The following is a 16596-nucleotide window of genomic DNA, read 5'->3' on the forward strand; positions in this document are numbered from 1 at the left end:
TGTATAGCGCTTTTCACGTTGGGAGGACCAAGGCACTGAATAGTAAAAGTAAGGACTCTAAGCTTATTTAAGTGTTTCGACTTCAAAACCCTATTTGTTCTGCTGCAGTGGTTCATTGTATTCACCTATTGCTCTGATCTGAGATGTATAACATTCATACAAAATCTGTTTAATAAATAAAACCCAAGGCTGTCTAGGGAAAGCATTGCATGACTGAATGGACTAACTCTTGTGGTACAACAGCAGCTTCTAATAACATTGTAAAGCAACACCATGACCTTCATGGCTAAAATACTGGCAGAACTGCTGATGAAATTCACCAAATGTGTCTGGAGCCGAATGGGAATTGATATTGGTCCTCTTGCTGACATTCCAACAGGTGTCCACGCTTCTGAATGAAGCCGAGCTCTGAGGATTATGTAAAATAATTTGCCAAAAATTACCTATGTTTAACACCATCTTGTACATAGGGTTTTGGATTGGGGGGAATTAAATAATAATAAGCCTTGCATTTGATATAGCGCCTTATCATGTCTTCGAGACGTCTCAAAGCCCTTCACAGAATATACTGTAAAGTGAATTGACTGTACATTTTGTGAGCGAAACACGGCAGCCAGTTGCGCACAGCAATGTTCCACAAATGGTCGTGGATTGAGTGACCAATTATTTATTTGTTTGTTTGTTTATTTATTTTTAAGGATTTATTACCTCCAGAAAAGCGATCCACCAATCGACTAACAACCGGGTTCCAACTTACTACCAGCAAAACAGAGACATGTGGAGTAAGGAAACTTGCCCAACGTTTCTCTTGCTTGCGAGGCGAGTACTTGTTAAATAGCAAAAAGTAGTTTTATGCAACTTTCCTAAATCCATCTAATTATCACAATTTCTAACATTCTCAAACTTTCACTTGAATCTTGTACACTTTAATTTGGTCTAAAAGATCAAACTTGTACTGTAATCCTGTACGAGTGGCATTGCGCATCCGGTGACCTGCTGGAGTCTTCACAAATATATGGATTAGTCTGTAGACTAGGTCTGCAGATTGATGGTATGTTAGAGCAGTGTTTCCTGAAGACTGAGATTGGCACCAGTCCATGATAACTTCATAGTCAGCCCACAGCAGACCTCTTTATAGATTTGAGTGATCTGACAGGCTCACTTACTAATACTGCATTTGAAGAAGAAACTGAGCTTGTTACTGATACCAACCTGGTTGACCTGTATTGGATTAGCAAGCTTCCACTCCAGGCAGAATAGCACTCTATTATCATGTGGACACAAAGTGTTGGAAGAACAGTCATGTCGCCTGGATTCCTATGAAAACACAAACCTAGCCGTCAAGTCAAACTGAACTTGGCAATCAGTTGAAGTGTGTTTTTCCTGCCCGGAAGTGAGAAAGGACCATCTCTCAAGTAAGGCCTATTTAGGAGTTCTGGCTGTAAGGTATGTTAACCAAAAGTTACTTGGACCTGGCTTTAGATAAAGCTGCTGGAATTGCCAGGTGCTAATGTTTGGATCTGTCTACATACAAAAGCTTGAGATAAATCCCAGTGTTTCAGGCTGTCTGCACACTCCTAGGATTTTGCTGGTTCTCTCAAATTGCACAAAATGTTCAATCATGGGCAAGATTTCTGAGGCACTTCAGAATTTCCTTTCTCGTCTAATAGCCATGAGTTGTTAGATTAATAAACTTCGACTTGAAATGTTGTATTTTGACATGAAATTGATGGATTCTAATATTTTACCAAATAACAAAGAAAAGCAATTTAATTTCCACTCTTACTGAGTGACAATGTTCCCTGCTGAGGTTGTTTTTCCCTTCAATGACAATTTTTTTCATAACTCAGTACTGATTTTTGCTGCATACTTTTCTGGCTTTCACACCTGCTCTTTTTTGACATTACCTTGCAGTTTCATTTTACCTGAGGGTTTACAATGGATGAGCTTCTCCGGTTCTGATCAATCCAGATGTGTTGGAAACTCGGAGCACACTTTTTAACCCAGGAAAGGCTAGTTCAGACCATTGTGGGTGCAGTGTTATCTCTCTAATTGAGCTACTTGTAATCCCACTTTTCTGCTCTTTCCAAATTATGTTTTCATATCAGTCCTTTCAAAAATCAGTCAATTGATTCCACTGCAGCAGATAACTCAGTACTGCACTATAGGTTTAGATGAAGAAGAACTTTCAGCCTATATGATCTTATTCTGTGAGCAATCCCCCAAATAAAATTGGTCACTCAGTTCATGCCTGTTTGTGGTATATTACTGTGCGCAAATTGGCTGCTGTGTTGACCTACAAATGCGTGGTCACTACACTTTAGATTATATCCTGTGAAGCGCTTTGGGACTCTTAACAAAGTGATAAGGTGCTATATCAAATGCTATTATTATTATTATTACTACTATTATTATTATTATTCTCCTTCCAGAATAACACATTGCTCTCATACCTGTTACAGCTTCAGAGTTTTTTCTTGAACAAATTGTGACCAACAGGTCAAATAATCTCCTGCTCTGCTAATATCATGTCAATATTTCTCCCTCATCTGCAGTCATCCAATAAAATAAACCCATTAGTTGGTCAATCAGCTTGTTACTGCTATGGGATGCTGCTGGTGAAGAATATCAAAATAACAGTCACTATATTTCAAAGTAATTCATTCTGTGAAGAACTGTTAGATGTTTAGACATGAGTGTTGTGTTCTTCCTATTCTAATTTAAACTTGCCACAATCTTCCCATCCATATAATCTCTGTCTTTCTGTAATCTCCACTACTGCGTTTTAAGAACATAAGAATTGCTAGACAAAAGAAAGACCAAGGCCCATCCAGTTCGCCTTCCACCATCCTGGTAATCACATGCACATGTCATGTCCCAAACTATAATAATAATAATAATAATATAATAATAATCCTTGCATTTGATATAGCGCTTTTCACGTCGGGAGGACGTCCCAAAGCGCTTCACAGAACATACTGTAAAGTGAATTGACTGTATATTTGTGGGCGAACGCGGCAGCCAATTGCGCACAGCAATGCCCACAAACAGTCGTAGATTGAAAATGACCAATTAAATTATTGTTTTTTTTTTGGAGGGATTATTATTAGGCGTGTGGAGTAAGGAAACTTGCCCAAGGTTTCGCCCTGCCTGGAATTGAACTCAGGTCTCTCACTTGCAAAGCGAGTGCTCTAACCACTGAGCTACAGGACTCCACAGGAGTATATATTGTATCCTGAGATATCAGCGCCTTGGGACGTCCTCTGACGTGAAAGGTGCTATACAAATGTTACTTTGTATTGTTTATTATTTCCCAACAAAAATTTGTTCTTGAAATAATCAACACTTTTCTGTTCTCTTGGTTTGCTGCTGGCTGCAGATTTTGATATCATTCTGCATATGCTCACATCTGAGCAATTTATGTGGGGAAAATACACTTTCCTTGCTGTGTTGGCAATGCAGTGATCTAGGGAATTTAATGCATTTTGTAAACTCCTCTTTATGTTCACCGAGATTTGTCTCTGCACCTGTTAGACTCTCATTATTACACACCAGTTACTTCATGGAATTACACAGAGAGGGCCTCATATGTGGAACAGATTATCCAGGAGGTGACAGAGGCAGATTGGTCAGCAAATTCAAAAGGGAGCTGGATAGCTATTTGGTGAGGAGATCGATTTTCAGGGGAATGGGATGATGGTGGATTGTTTGCTTTGTTGCTGTGGGACAAGCTGGATGAACCACCATTGTGCTTTCTCTTCCTCTTTGTTCATATGAGTTGCCTAGACATCTTGGATACCTATTGTTAAGGAGCACTTGTCTCTTAACTGGAACCAGAGTTATTTTGTCCGAATGCTACCTTTGACTAATTTTCCAATGCTGAGGGCCATCTGTTAACATATCTGCATCTTTGCTCTGCATATGGTTATAAACCTAGACTCTGTATATACCTTGTAATTTAATATTCATTAACTTGCATTCAACAGCAGCTATCAACTTAGTGCTAATGATCCCTGGTTTGGTCCAATTAGCACATATTTCTGCTCCAAGAAGATTGTAGCAATTGTACAGTTTCTAAACCTTTCACAAAATATCTGTCTAGAGCTTTTGCATAATTTTCAAGGTCCTCGTCTATAAATTCTTTCATGTTGTAGCATTTCTCTTCTCTGATCCCCAAAGTTGGGACTCCTTCCCTCTACCCCTCTGCCTCACCCGTTCGTTGTCTTTAAATCCAGCCTTAAAAACCTACCTGTTCAAATACATTTGCCAGTCACCTTCCTGCTCTTTCCTTGCTCAGGTCAGACACCTCCCTTATTCAGTGTGAACTGCTCCAAACAATATAATCACAAGAAATTATTACTTGTTTATTTTTGTTCAACAGTCGATTTTAAAAATATATATATTTTTTCATTTCAGGTATTTGTCAAGGAGCTATTAGATCGGATAAGAGGAATGCGAAAACTGAGCGCGCCTCAAAAGAAGTAGGAGACCGACCCAAACTCCGAACCAGATTACATCGGAGCCCAAAGAGTCCAGGAGTATGAAGCAGGTGGTTAAGAGTAAAGGACTTTCAGTGTTTTTATAGTTTTTATAGTGGAATTAAATTTGTAGGAAACGTTCATATTTTTGACTTGGTTTTTATTCAGTTTTTAGGAATTTAATAAAACCATCTTTTTTTTAATCAAGAAGCCAAGATTGGGACTCCCTGTTGGCTTGAAGCTGGTGCCAAGTCCCAAGGTTTTAACCTCAACCAGCTGTTCCCTGTTGCCATTACAATAACAACAACAACTTGCACTTTTACAGCACCCTCCAAGCAGGGTAGCTTCTCATTACTATGGACCTAACGTGTCCTGCAAGCGTGCTGAAAGATGTGCCAGTTGGCAATTGTAGAGCCGAGTGCAACTCAACATGTTTACAATGGCCCGTTGGAAAGGGGTTGGTTATCCTCAAAGGGGTGGCACTGTTTTTTATCTAAAGCCTATGAGGTGTACAGTTGTATTGCGTGAATCATTTTTTGTGTGTGTGGGTGTTGTTACAAGTTGTATAGACTTTAGAAACGGACGTCTCGTATTTCAAGAAAAGAAAACTGAAGCTTTTCCGAATTTCCCAATTTGGGAAGATAAACTGTCCAGTGCAATATTGTACAGTATTTATAATCTGTTGGGTTAAACTACGAAGGAGATGCAATGGAGTTTCTGTCATCTGGTTTTGTTTTGCATGCATTTGAGTGTTCTGATCATCATTTCCACGAGTTAAATAATCACTGCCAACCCCGGTCGTACATTCTTAGTGAGTCTTTTTAAATAATTGACTTCTTTGCCTCAAAGTAGGGAATTCTTGCCCTGGCAGTTACACAACATCCAGTCAAAGAATAGAATCTGAAATCTCACCACCATTTTTTGCACAAAACACAATAGGATTTTAGAAACGAAAGCTTAGAAAATTGTTTTGCGCCATTATTAGTCGCATGAAATGTGTATAACTGAAGACTGGATCTGTTGCAGTGCATTTCTGAGTTTCAAATCCTACGAGACATTCAATACAGGGTTCTGTGAGACAAAACCAGTGATGAATTTCACTCAGTGTTCTCTGAATTGTTTTGGCTTCATATTTTTTATGCTACCTGACTTTCTACGAGTTGATCGGTGTGATTGAAGTTAACTGACGAATTTTAATCTCAACTTTTTTCAAGAAAAACTGGGCTGTTTTGAACCATGATATTTGAAATGTGTACTGTTTGTGATTAGTACCTTCTGTACTCTAGTTAACCAGTTGTTTTATATGTCATTTTAAAATACTATGGAACCTGTAGGGTAAAGCTTGAAAACAAAATAAATGTTTTAAACACTTGAACTGCGCTGTTCTTCCATTTCATTTTGATCTTGGTCAACATGGGCCAACTTAAGACTTGGAAATACAGTGTTGGAGCCTGAATTCATAGGCCTTCAAATAAAAAGCCTTTCTCAGGTGTTTTACAAATACATTATGATGGGTTGTGTTGATATTTGTGACACCCATATTGGAAGAGTTGTAAATTTCCCAGAGGAACACGGGCAGCATGTCACTCCACTCAACATATTATCTAATAGTTTAATATATTTAACTACTAGAGAAAACTGAAACTCTGGAAAGTTAACTTAGTACGCACCAGCAACCATCCCTGATTTTTATTCTTCTGCATGGTTTATTGATCTCACTTTTATTGGCAGATTTTCACTTCTGAATTTTGAGCTAACAGCACCCATGTTCAGTGAATTTCAATAAATGTAGTGTCTGCCTTTTCCCTGTAAGAGAAGTGGTGGTGGTGGGGAATAGACATTTAGAGGGGTTATTTCTCGAATCTAAGTTGTCAATTATTTCACAAGTACCTAAAAGCTTTGCAGTATCGGAAAAATGAACTGCCGCATTACATATCGACAGATTAATGTTTTCTAATGTTTCCTTTTTGTTAGACTGGTGCTCTTTTCGGAGAGGAGTATTCTTTGGTGCCTCGTGTGGATTTCGTTGGGGAACCACACTTCAGTAAACACATAGCATTCAGCATATTTAAGTAGCGCCTTTTCTTGACCTCCTTGAACTATTCTTTGCAATGTAGAATACTGTATTCACAATGTACTAACCTGGAGGAAGGAACAATTAACATGAGAAGGAGCAAATCTGTACTACTCTCGATGGGCTGTATATTGATATGTCCACAGGTAAGCAGCTCTCGATTAAAATATTTCATAACTTAAATGGCCTTGAACCTTTTTTAAATGATTGCATTTATTTTGAATTGGGGCTGTAAGCTGATTCCAGAGCTTTTATTTTTACCACAGAAGGTCGTGGGTTCAAGCCCTTCATACCATAACAAAATAACATCATTGGGGCTTCAAGTTCACAGTCTGGGCTGACACCACATTACGGTACTTTGTTTTGTTAGAGGTAATGTCCTTCAGATGAGACGTCAAACCTGTCTGCCTGTTCAAGTGGGCATTAAAGATCTGTGGCATTATTTAAACAGAGAAGGAAGATTGGTGTCCTGGCCAACAATTCCCAAAATAAAAATTGGTCATTTGCTTCATGGCTGTGTATTGGACATGGTTGTGCGCAAATTGGTTGTCATGCAAAATAGACAGTCACTTCACTTTACTGTTGAATTCTGTGAAATGCTTTAAGACTTATTCCTGACATGAAAGGCGCTATTCCTGACATAAAATGCATTGTTTTTCTAAATTTATTACTCTTACATCCTTCAAAAATAAGAACTCTCCATATACGTATACCTTGCCTAGTGTTGCAGGGAAGTTTTAAAATGCTGAGTTGGGAGATTGGAAGTGCAGTGTTGATGGAGGAAGAAAAGACATGAGCAGGGGGGGAACAAATTAATGTTGAAGAAAAAACAGCAAAGCCCTAAAAATACCTTGGATGTACCTCCAAGAGAGCAAAGTGAGCAAAAGGAAAGAAATTCTAGCCCCAATTGATCAAAAAATTATGGTTTAGTTCATTGATATGGCACTTATCGAGTTCTTTCCCAATATGATCTCTTATATTTTCCAACTTACTATTGCATTAACTCCATAACTGTGATAGTTGTACTTTTTGGATGGTTGTGCCAATAAAATACACAGATCCTGCATTTTACAGTATATCTTGTGAAGCCCTTTGCACCATCCTTGCACTTGGAAAGACTATCTATAGAGGCTTGAAGGGGCATGATGTTATAGGAAGGCAGTGGGATTAAATGAACACTTGTTCTGAGAATTGGTGTAGACTCAAAGGGACAAATGTTCTTGCTTGTACTGAAACTTTCTGTACCAAATGTAAGGATTATTATAAATATTTAATGGCATTTCTCTTCAACTGGCTCTATAAACCGGACAATTACTCCATTGTGGTCAAATCAGTGAACTCGTTTGAGAGCAGCACAGATTGGCCTCTTTGGTACTGCAGCTCTGTGTCTCTGTATATTTAATAGGTTTTTAGTAGGCAATGAGAGTTTACCTGCATCTTTTTGTTTGGCATTTCACTGGAAGCGAGAAGAGATTTTGATAATAATAATAATGCTTATTATCCATTTTTTTGGATGGATTTCACATCAGGAGGGTGTCTCAAAGTATTCACAGGATATACTGTAAAGTGTAGTGGCTGTGTGTTTTGTGGTGAACATGGCAGCAAATTTGTGCATAGCAATGTCCTGTAAGCAGGCAAGGAGTGAATGATCCATTTGGTGGTCTGAGATTATAATTAATTGCTTTCAGAGTAGCCAAAGGTCACTTATCTGTGCTACTGCTGCACATGCATAAATGATGAGCTCCGGCTAACATTGCCAGAACTGTCCTGTGGAAGAAAGCCTGAGATAAAGAAAGATCATTTGACCCATCAAACCTTTTTCTGAAACCAGAATGCAAACTAAATAGCTAAAGAAAAAAATGCCCCAAAGGTCAAATCGAGCAGGGTAGAACCATAATAATTGAACATTTTTATAGTGTCAGTCATGTCTCAAAATGCATCACACAGCTGCCTGGGAGCCTGAGCTGGGGGAGCAGAATGAAAGCGTAGAGTAGAGAAATGTAAGAGTGAAAATTGAAATGTGCAGTGCGTTAAGCAACATCTTTAGTGCTAATTAACTAGTACATTGAATTTAATAAACACGTACAAATTAAAACATCAACTGGGATGGTGATACTGCAGGCAAACATTTTGTGCCTATTTGTGTGTGTGTTTGTGCGTGTACATGGAGCGAATATTCAACTACTCAAAAAAAGGTGAGAACCTCTGAGCAATGATAGCAGAGTGCCAGCCTTCGTTCCCTCAGCACCAACATAGGAATAATCAACAACAATCTTTCTCTTACTGTGTTATTTGTGATGAAATATAAAAAACAAGAACATACTGAGACTCAAACAGGATAGGAAAGATTAGAATTCAGGACTGCAGCGCTTTTATGTACCTGTGGAAAGATGAGTCAAACCAGTGTGGATAATGTGATACTATCCCACCACAGACATTAGAAGGTAAAACACAGGATGTCTGGAAATCCACCAGTGACCAGAAGAACTTGCATTTGTATAATAATACTTACATTTGTTATATCACCTTTCACGTCAGAAGGATGTCTCAAAACGGGACATAGGATTTATTGTAAATTGCAGTGATTGTGCATTTGGTGGGCAAATGGCACAGCTAATTTGAGCCCAGCAATGTCCCACAAACAGCCACAAAGTGAAATATTGTCTGGGGGACTATTGGCCAGGACGCTGTGAAAAACTCGCATCTCTTTTCAAATAGTGCCATGAATTCTTCAACATCCACCTGAACAGGCACACAAGACCTCGGTTTAACTTCTCATTTCAAAGGACAATGCAGCACATCTCCTACATTACATTGAAGTGTTAGCCTAGTCCAGCAGCTCAAAGTTCTGACGTGGGACTTAAAACCGCAACCTTCTGACTCAGGGCTTGAGCGCTACCAGGGTGACACTTATAGCGACTAAATATGAAAAGATCTCAAAGTGCATTACAGTAATTATTGGCAAGTGTAAAACAGGCATTGCAGATATTTGGCACGCAGTACAACCCCATAAACAGCCATGAGATTAATGAACACTTGTTTTCTGGAGCATATTTCAAGCCTCACATACTCTGTGGGAAAGTCTTCCAATTAAACTGCAGATCGACACTCTTAACCATCTCTCTGGGGGTGGTGGGTGGGGGGAGGGGGATGGGGTGTGGAGCAGGATGCGCATCTTTTCAATTTAAGGGAGCTGCAACTTATCAGTAGAAAATGTGAGCCAGGGAAGTGGAGAAACAGAGCTAATGGGACTGGAAACCTAACCCATCCGCATCTGTTCACAACTCAAGTGTTTTTTTTATTTTTATGCTTCAGCTATTTCCTGCAGCTGTGTTTTCGTACCATGGTGGGAACTGATCTCGGGTATACTGCATTGGTCAGGACACATAGAATTACATGGAATAATATAAACGGTACAGCATGGACACAAGCCATTTGGCCCAAATAGTTGCTATGCCAGGGTTTACATTGCCAGTGAATTTCCAGCCCTCCTAACCCTTTCTCCCATACTCTTCAGTTCCCTTCTCACTCATGGATGGAACAAAGGTGACATCTGCCTTTATAAATGTGTTCCAAGGTTACTCATGATCAATATCATACTCTGGCCTCTGGTATTACTTTGGAGCTTCGTGCTTTGTAACTGCTCTGTTAAGCACTTTCAGGATATAATAGTAATGCTTGCATCTGGTGTAATGCCTTTCATGTCAGGAGGATATCTCAAAGTGTTTCACTGGTTATACTGTAGTATTAAATAACAGCAATTGTGTGTTTCCTGTGGACAAAAAGGTCAGCCAATTTGTGCCCAGCAATGTCCCATATATATATATAAAGTATGCAAAGTATATAAAGTATATATTTATAGTATATAAAGTATAGTATATTTTATAGCTTTAAAGTCATAGCTTTAGGGAAAATAACCAGAAAACATCCTGTGATTCACTGTTACCATGGAAACTCCAAAAGTACAGAGATCCCCACTTCTGTAAATTCCATTTCTATTAATTCCTATAACTAACTGAAAGCTCGACAAATGCTCTCAATTTAATTGTTAGTGCTTTATAATGTCATTATGTAGCATTATCTTACCCTCCCCCCGACCACCAAACTGGTTAACCTAGCAACAGGTTTGTGGAATTTAGGTCGTGAATGGTTGGTCACAATTTACATATATATTGAGCAGATGCAGTCAAAGATGAAATTCTGTGCTCCGAGCTTTTCGACTTAAGATGGAGTTCAGCGGCAGCTGTTGAAGCTGTTTCACAATATCTGTGAACAAGCCAGCACAGTGGGGTTACTTCTCATTAGGGGTGCAAAGTGTGCTGAGAAGCCATGTAACGTGAGCTGGTCCACCGGTATTACTAAAACACAACATAACAGATCAACCATGATCAAAAGGTCTGTCTCCTTTCTAGTGGCCGAGGGTTGGAACATCCTTTAAAGATTTGATTTTAATTGGATTAATCCAACATAAGGTGGCCCAGTGGGATTGAGATCCCCTCAGACCAGCTTGTTTATTTATTTTTTATTGAATTTGCTTCTGCCTTGATCATCATCGTTCTTTTACCAGTGTGCGAAGGCGCTGCTCATTTCTGTCTCAGTTAAATCGGATGATCCAGCCGGGACTTTGATATGGATCCACAGACGTCCTCCCAACGTGAACTACACTGTACAAATGTAATTTGTTATTGTTCTCCATCCATTAGCTGCTGCGTTCACCCACAAAATATATGGCCAATCCACTTTACAATGTATCCTGTGAAACGCTTTGAGATGTCCTAATGGTGTGATAAGGCAATACAACAACCAACAACAAGATTACTTTTCTATAGCGCCTTTCTATAGTGTTGGGAGGACGTCCCAAGGCGCTGGACCTGAGCTGGGGGTCGGGATTAGGGGGTGGCAGGCAGGGGAGGAAGCAGGGTGATCGAAAGCACGGCCGAAGACATACATGCAGTGTTTGTGTATATGTATATTTATATGTATATGTGAACACCTTCATGCAGTGTGTGCGTTCGTGTGTCCTTTCACATTCTATCACATTTTTTCAGTGCTGCTCTTGGTTTGTTGTACATAGGTCTGGCACAGCTACCTAGCAAAGACTGATTATTCCGGAAAGCAGTTTATCACACAGTACAGCCAGTGCAGGTGATATGCTGGTTGCCAATTCCCTCGATGCAGTGCATTCGGGGCCTGTTTCAAAACATTTCATGCAGCACACAAATAAGTTGGGTGTTTTCAATCTAATATCATTCATACTGCACAGAGAAGGCACAGACTCACAGGCCAGGCCAACTGGATTTGGAGTACCAAAACCTTCAGAGTCTCCGGGAAGCAAATTACTGTAGTTGGTAAATTGCTACCGACCATTCCTCAATTGACTCTCTCTCAAAATAGTTTCTTAAAATCCATTGCCATGGCAGTAAGAGCAGGCCTCGGGAGTGAAAAAACCCATTAGTACAGTAATTCCAGACATCTTGGTGCCTGATACAATACCATTCCCTGGGCTTCCCAGCATCTTCCCTCTCCCCCCCACCCATCTTCTAACTGAACCATTAAACCTGTCAGCACTCACTTTGGGAACACTTCAGAATGCTGTCATATTGAAGTACAATATTCTATTTCTTAAAATTTAGCTCATTTTAAAACCATTACATTTGTACACACTTGTGTGTGTATGATTGCCTACAACACACATTTTACAGTAAATTTCGCTGCACTTGATGGCTATTGGTGGGACAGTGCTGTGTGCAGGTTTATCTGTCGCAATCGCCTACAAAATGCACAATCACTGCACATCGCAGTAAATCCTGTGAAGCACTTTGAGACGTCCTCCTGCCAAAAGGCACGATATCAAATGTAAGGATTATTATTATTACAAAAAAAGTCAATACACTCAGTATACTAAAAAATAATAGTAATCTTTACATTTTGATATAGTGCCTTTCACGTCAGAAGGGCATCTCAAAGCGCTTCACCGGATATACTGCAAAATGTAATGACTGTGTCTGTTGTAGACAACAGTAATTACTGAAAAGCACATTTTGGCATGAGTTGTCAGCTACCAAAATATGAGTTTCTTTTTTCTTGTTCGTGTATTATTCTGCGATGAGAATCTCATAAACGCTTTTACATAATGAGATTTTTTTCCTCCTCCAGAGGCAAGCCTGCCTTGGGGGCCCTCACACTACAAAATGGACTGTTTTACCTGCTCCAATTTTAAGCTGAAACAAGGGGCATGGACTCCTGCTCAGTCGAGGGAAGGTGATCCAACAGTTCAGATTTAATTATCTTATACAGACTGGTTAATATGTGGAAATAGACCTCCCAAGCAGACAGTAGAGACAGATTGTGTCAGTAAATTTAAAAGGGACTTAGACAGTTATTTTGTCTACATTTTTCGCCGAATGTTTGGGACATTGCTGTGCGCAAATTAATTGCGACAGTCACCTACAAATAGACAATCACTACACTTTACAGTAAATATCTTTGAGATAACCTTCCGGTGTGAAAGACGCTTTTACATCAAATGCAAACTTTTTATTATTATTACATACACCGTCATTACACTGCAGCAAGATCCTGTTAAGTGCTTTGAGGCGTTTTAATAAAGTGCAAGGATTATTATTTTTTTATTTGCCAAAGAAATCAATTGAGAAATAGAAGTGGTGCAGGTTTATTGTTTTACTCTGAGGCTGGCCAGATGGGCTTTCCAGGCCTGTAACGTTCCTGTGATAGAGAGTGTTACGGATGTGAATGGGACACTGGCTGCTTTATCTGTAACATCAGGAGAGGGTGGAACCAGCTGTCCTATGTTGCATTGTGCGTGAAAACCAACTGGCTTATTTGATGAAAGTGAACAAAACAAGCTGCTTTATTAATGATTGATTTCCCATTACTAGGCAGCAATAATAATATATAATAATAATAATCCTTGATTTTGATGTTGCACCTTATCACGTTGCTGAGATGTCTCAAAGCGCTTTACAGGATTTTACTGTGACTGCATTTCTTGGTGATCGAGGCAGCCAATTCGCTAACAGTAAGAAACCAGAGACAGCTGTGAAGTGAATGATGAATTCTATCAGGGGGTTGCTGCCCAAGATACTGGTAGAAAGTCGTTTCTCGAGTTGTGCTATGGAATCTTTAACGTTCACCCGAAAGGCAGACAGGACATCTCATCCAAAGGACGGCATGCCTCTGACAATACGCTGCAAGTGTCAGCTTAGACTACAAATTCAAAGCCCCGAAGTGGGCTGTTGAACCCACAATCATCTGACTTATAGGTGAGAATGTTACCATCTGAGCCACCTGGCTGACATCTAAAATATGTGTCTGCAAAGGTTTTCTCTCTCTATGTAGTCCACTTTGAAATCTCCTTGTGAAGAGAATGAGCAGTTTTCAAGAGTTTGGATTTTTTGCATTTTGAAATGGCCTGACACTAAAAAACATATTTACCTAATGGTCCTTGTGCAGAGACTTTAGGCCTGAAATTTCATCTCATCTTACTATGACACCATTTTTGTCTAAAAGTCTAAGATCGTGCACAATACAGCCATTTCATAAAACCCGTCTGAATCTGAAAGCCGTTTTTCTGCAGTTATTTAAAAGAACTGGCCTCAAAATAAAGACGAAATTTCATAATTTTTCCACAATAGCTCACAATCTTCACTTTTAAGGAATAATGGTCTTACAGCTGTGGCTAGGAAATTTCAGATATTACTGGTAAGTTTTGTTGTTGTTGAGCCAAGGACAACAAGATAATACAAATTTACATTTATGTAGCGCTTTTCACATCAGGAGGACATCTCAAGGTGCTTGATAATACTTGCTGGTCAAAATAAAGAAAGCAACTCCAAAATACAACGCAATTTACCTGCTTCAACAATTAATGGATCAAGGTGTACCAACATAATGTTGTAACTACATAGGTATTCACTCTATAGGAGGAAGATTGGTGCTTCCCTTCATCCCAAATGGCTGATGTAAACACAGGAGCTCCTATTGGAACAAGCCTGTTGGAATTGTACCTGGTTTCACCCACAAAATATACAGTCAATTCACTTTACAGTATATTCTGTGAAGTGCTTTGAGACGTCTCAAAGACGTGATCAGGCACTATATCAAATGCAAGGATTATAACTTTTATATCCTGAGTTCTCAGAGAGGTTTCTCCCGAATCCTGGCCAACAGTCCCCCAATAAAACATTGCTGTGTAGAAATGGCCATCTATTTCGCCAATGAAAGACATAGTCACTCCACTTTACAATATATCCTGTGAAGTGCTCTAAGACAAACTATACCCTCCTGACCCAGAAAGAATGATGCTCCCCTTCATCCCGCCTCCCTGTATCAAATGCAAAGATTATTATTAATATTATTATTATAATTTTAGTGAGGAACTTGCTTTTAATTGTGCCATGAGAACACACTGTCTAAATACATTAATCTCATTCTTCCCCCACTAAAGCCTCAGCACTGGAAAAAANTAGCTGTCTTTCACCTAGGTGTTCACTTTTAGTATTTTGTTTTCATTTCCATAAAGGATTTCCACTTCTATGCATTGCGACAGTCAAGACAAGGCATGGAGCACATTTCTTTCAGAGAATAGTTTTAGCAGCTTGGTAGCAGAGGAGCGAGGAATACTGAACAATATTCCCCTCAGATCATTATTCATAGAGTCAATGTGCACCTCTGTGTGAAAGAAACATCTGCCTTTGTGCTGCCCCTGAGTATAGAGAAGCTCTCAAAGCTTAAATGTCTCTTGATGAGATAACCAAAACCACGTCAGAAATGTGTAGAATAGAATGATGGAGAAAGATAAAGATGATGGAGATTCTCAATGAGGAAAGGCTGTCCTTTTATTTGGGGATTTTAACACTCTTGAAATCGTTTAGATAAGAAATACCCTAAGGTTTGCTGTAAGACACAGGAGATCAAGAGGAGAGCTTTTACTGCCACAGAACTCTGCCATGTATTCCTAATTATGCAGAAGATGGGGGTTATACAATTATAAATAGAACCAAAGCAGTATCATGAGGGGGGGCAGGGGGGGAGAGAGGGAGAACCTAGAGATTCACTTATCTCATTTAGGTTGGAAAACAAGAGGGTTGGGTTGAGGCAAAGAGAATGCAGTTTTGCTCGAATTTATTCTTTCCTTTTTCACTCTTTCTCTCCTTCTTTTCACCCTTCACCCCTTCCACTCTGCCCTCGCGGCATCAAATGGCAGATGAGTGTAATAATAATACTACTAGTCAAAGATGCTATATAAATATGCATTGTAATAATAAATGCTCGTACATAATACAATAGCACCTTTCGCATTGCGAGGATACCTCCGATGACTGCGTACTTTGGAGGTGAATAGAAGAGAAGGAAGTTCTGGAAGTAACCTCCCTTCCCACATTTACTTTAAGTTAGAGTGAACTCTCCCGTCCCGTTGAATTCCAAGGTAATGGCAGATTGGAATGTCTACCAAGACCTTATTTTCACCAGACATTCTCTCACATGGCTTGACAAAAGCTGTGCAACTTTGATGAACTGTGCACACTGCTGAAGCTACATCCCTGCTAACGCTGATACCATTAACCTAGTTTCTGTCAGGCTCATGTCAGGAAGCAGGGACTGTGCATCAGCAAGTGCTGACTGGTCTTAACAATAAAACCACATAGGACTTCTTCAAAGCACCTTTATTTAACGCTGAAATGGCACAAAGAGCCTTTTCTATTTTTAGCCAACTGTAAAAGGCGTTGGGTTAAATTGATTTTGATTCAGACAGCGCCTTTGTTCTCCAGTTGCTGGGTGAGGTGCTCTGATGCAGACACAGAATGACAGTATGTAGGTTGGACAAGGGGAAACAGAACATTCTTAACATGTCACTTTCTGTCAGTTGCTTGCATGGAATTGACTGCTGACGTTCGGCTGTGACAATTTGTGTGGGAGAAACACTAGCACCAGAACCCGTTGGCTGCTGCATTTCCTGGGAAAATGATTCTTACTTTCCTTTAATCATGAGATGATACTTTACTGTGTGCTGCAGAGTTAAAA

The 16596-nt window shown here is 39.6% G+C and overlaps 1 protein-coding gene across 1 annotated transcript in view; it reads left to right on the forward strand.

The window, feature by feature from the left end:
• ppp1r14c (protein phosphatase 1, regulatory (inhibitor) subunit 14C) overlaps positions 1 to 5845 on the forward strand; it is a 34124-nt gene extending 28279 nt beyond the window's left edge. Inside the window, exon 4 of the mRNA XM_042333353.1 lies at positions 4417 to 5845. Within this exon, the coding sequence (XP_042189287.1) occupies positions 4417 to 4485 (69 nt within the window). The 3' untranslated portion in view covers positions 4486 to 5845. The remainder of the gene's footprint in view (positions 1 to 4416) is intronic.
• Positions 5846 to 16596: the final 10751 nt, after the last annotated feature.

The sequence above is a fragment of the Callorhinchus milii genome, unplaced genomic scaffold (assembly GCF_018977255.1).
Source record: "Callorhinchus milii isolate IMCB2004 unplaced genomic scaffold, IMCB_Cmil_1.0 Scaffold3, whole genome shotgun sequence".
Classification (NCBI taxonomy): domain Eukaryota; kingdom Metazoa; phylum Chordata; class Chondrichthyes; order Chimaeriformes; family Callorhinchidae; genus Callorhinchus; species Callorhinchus milii.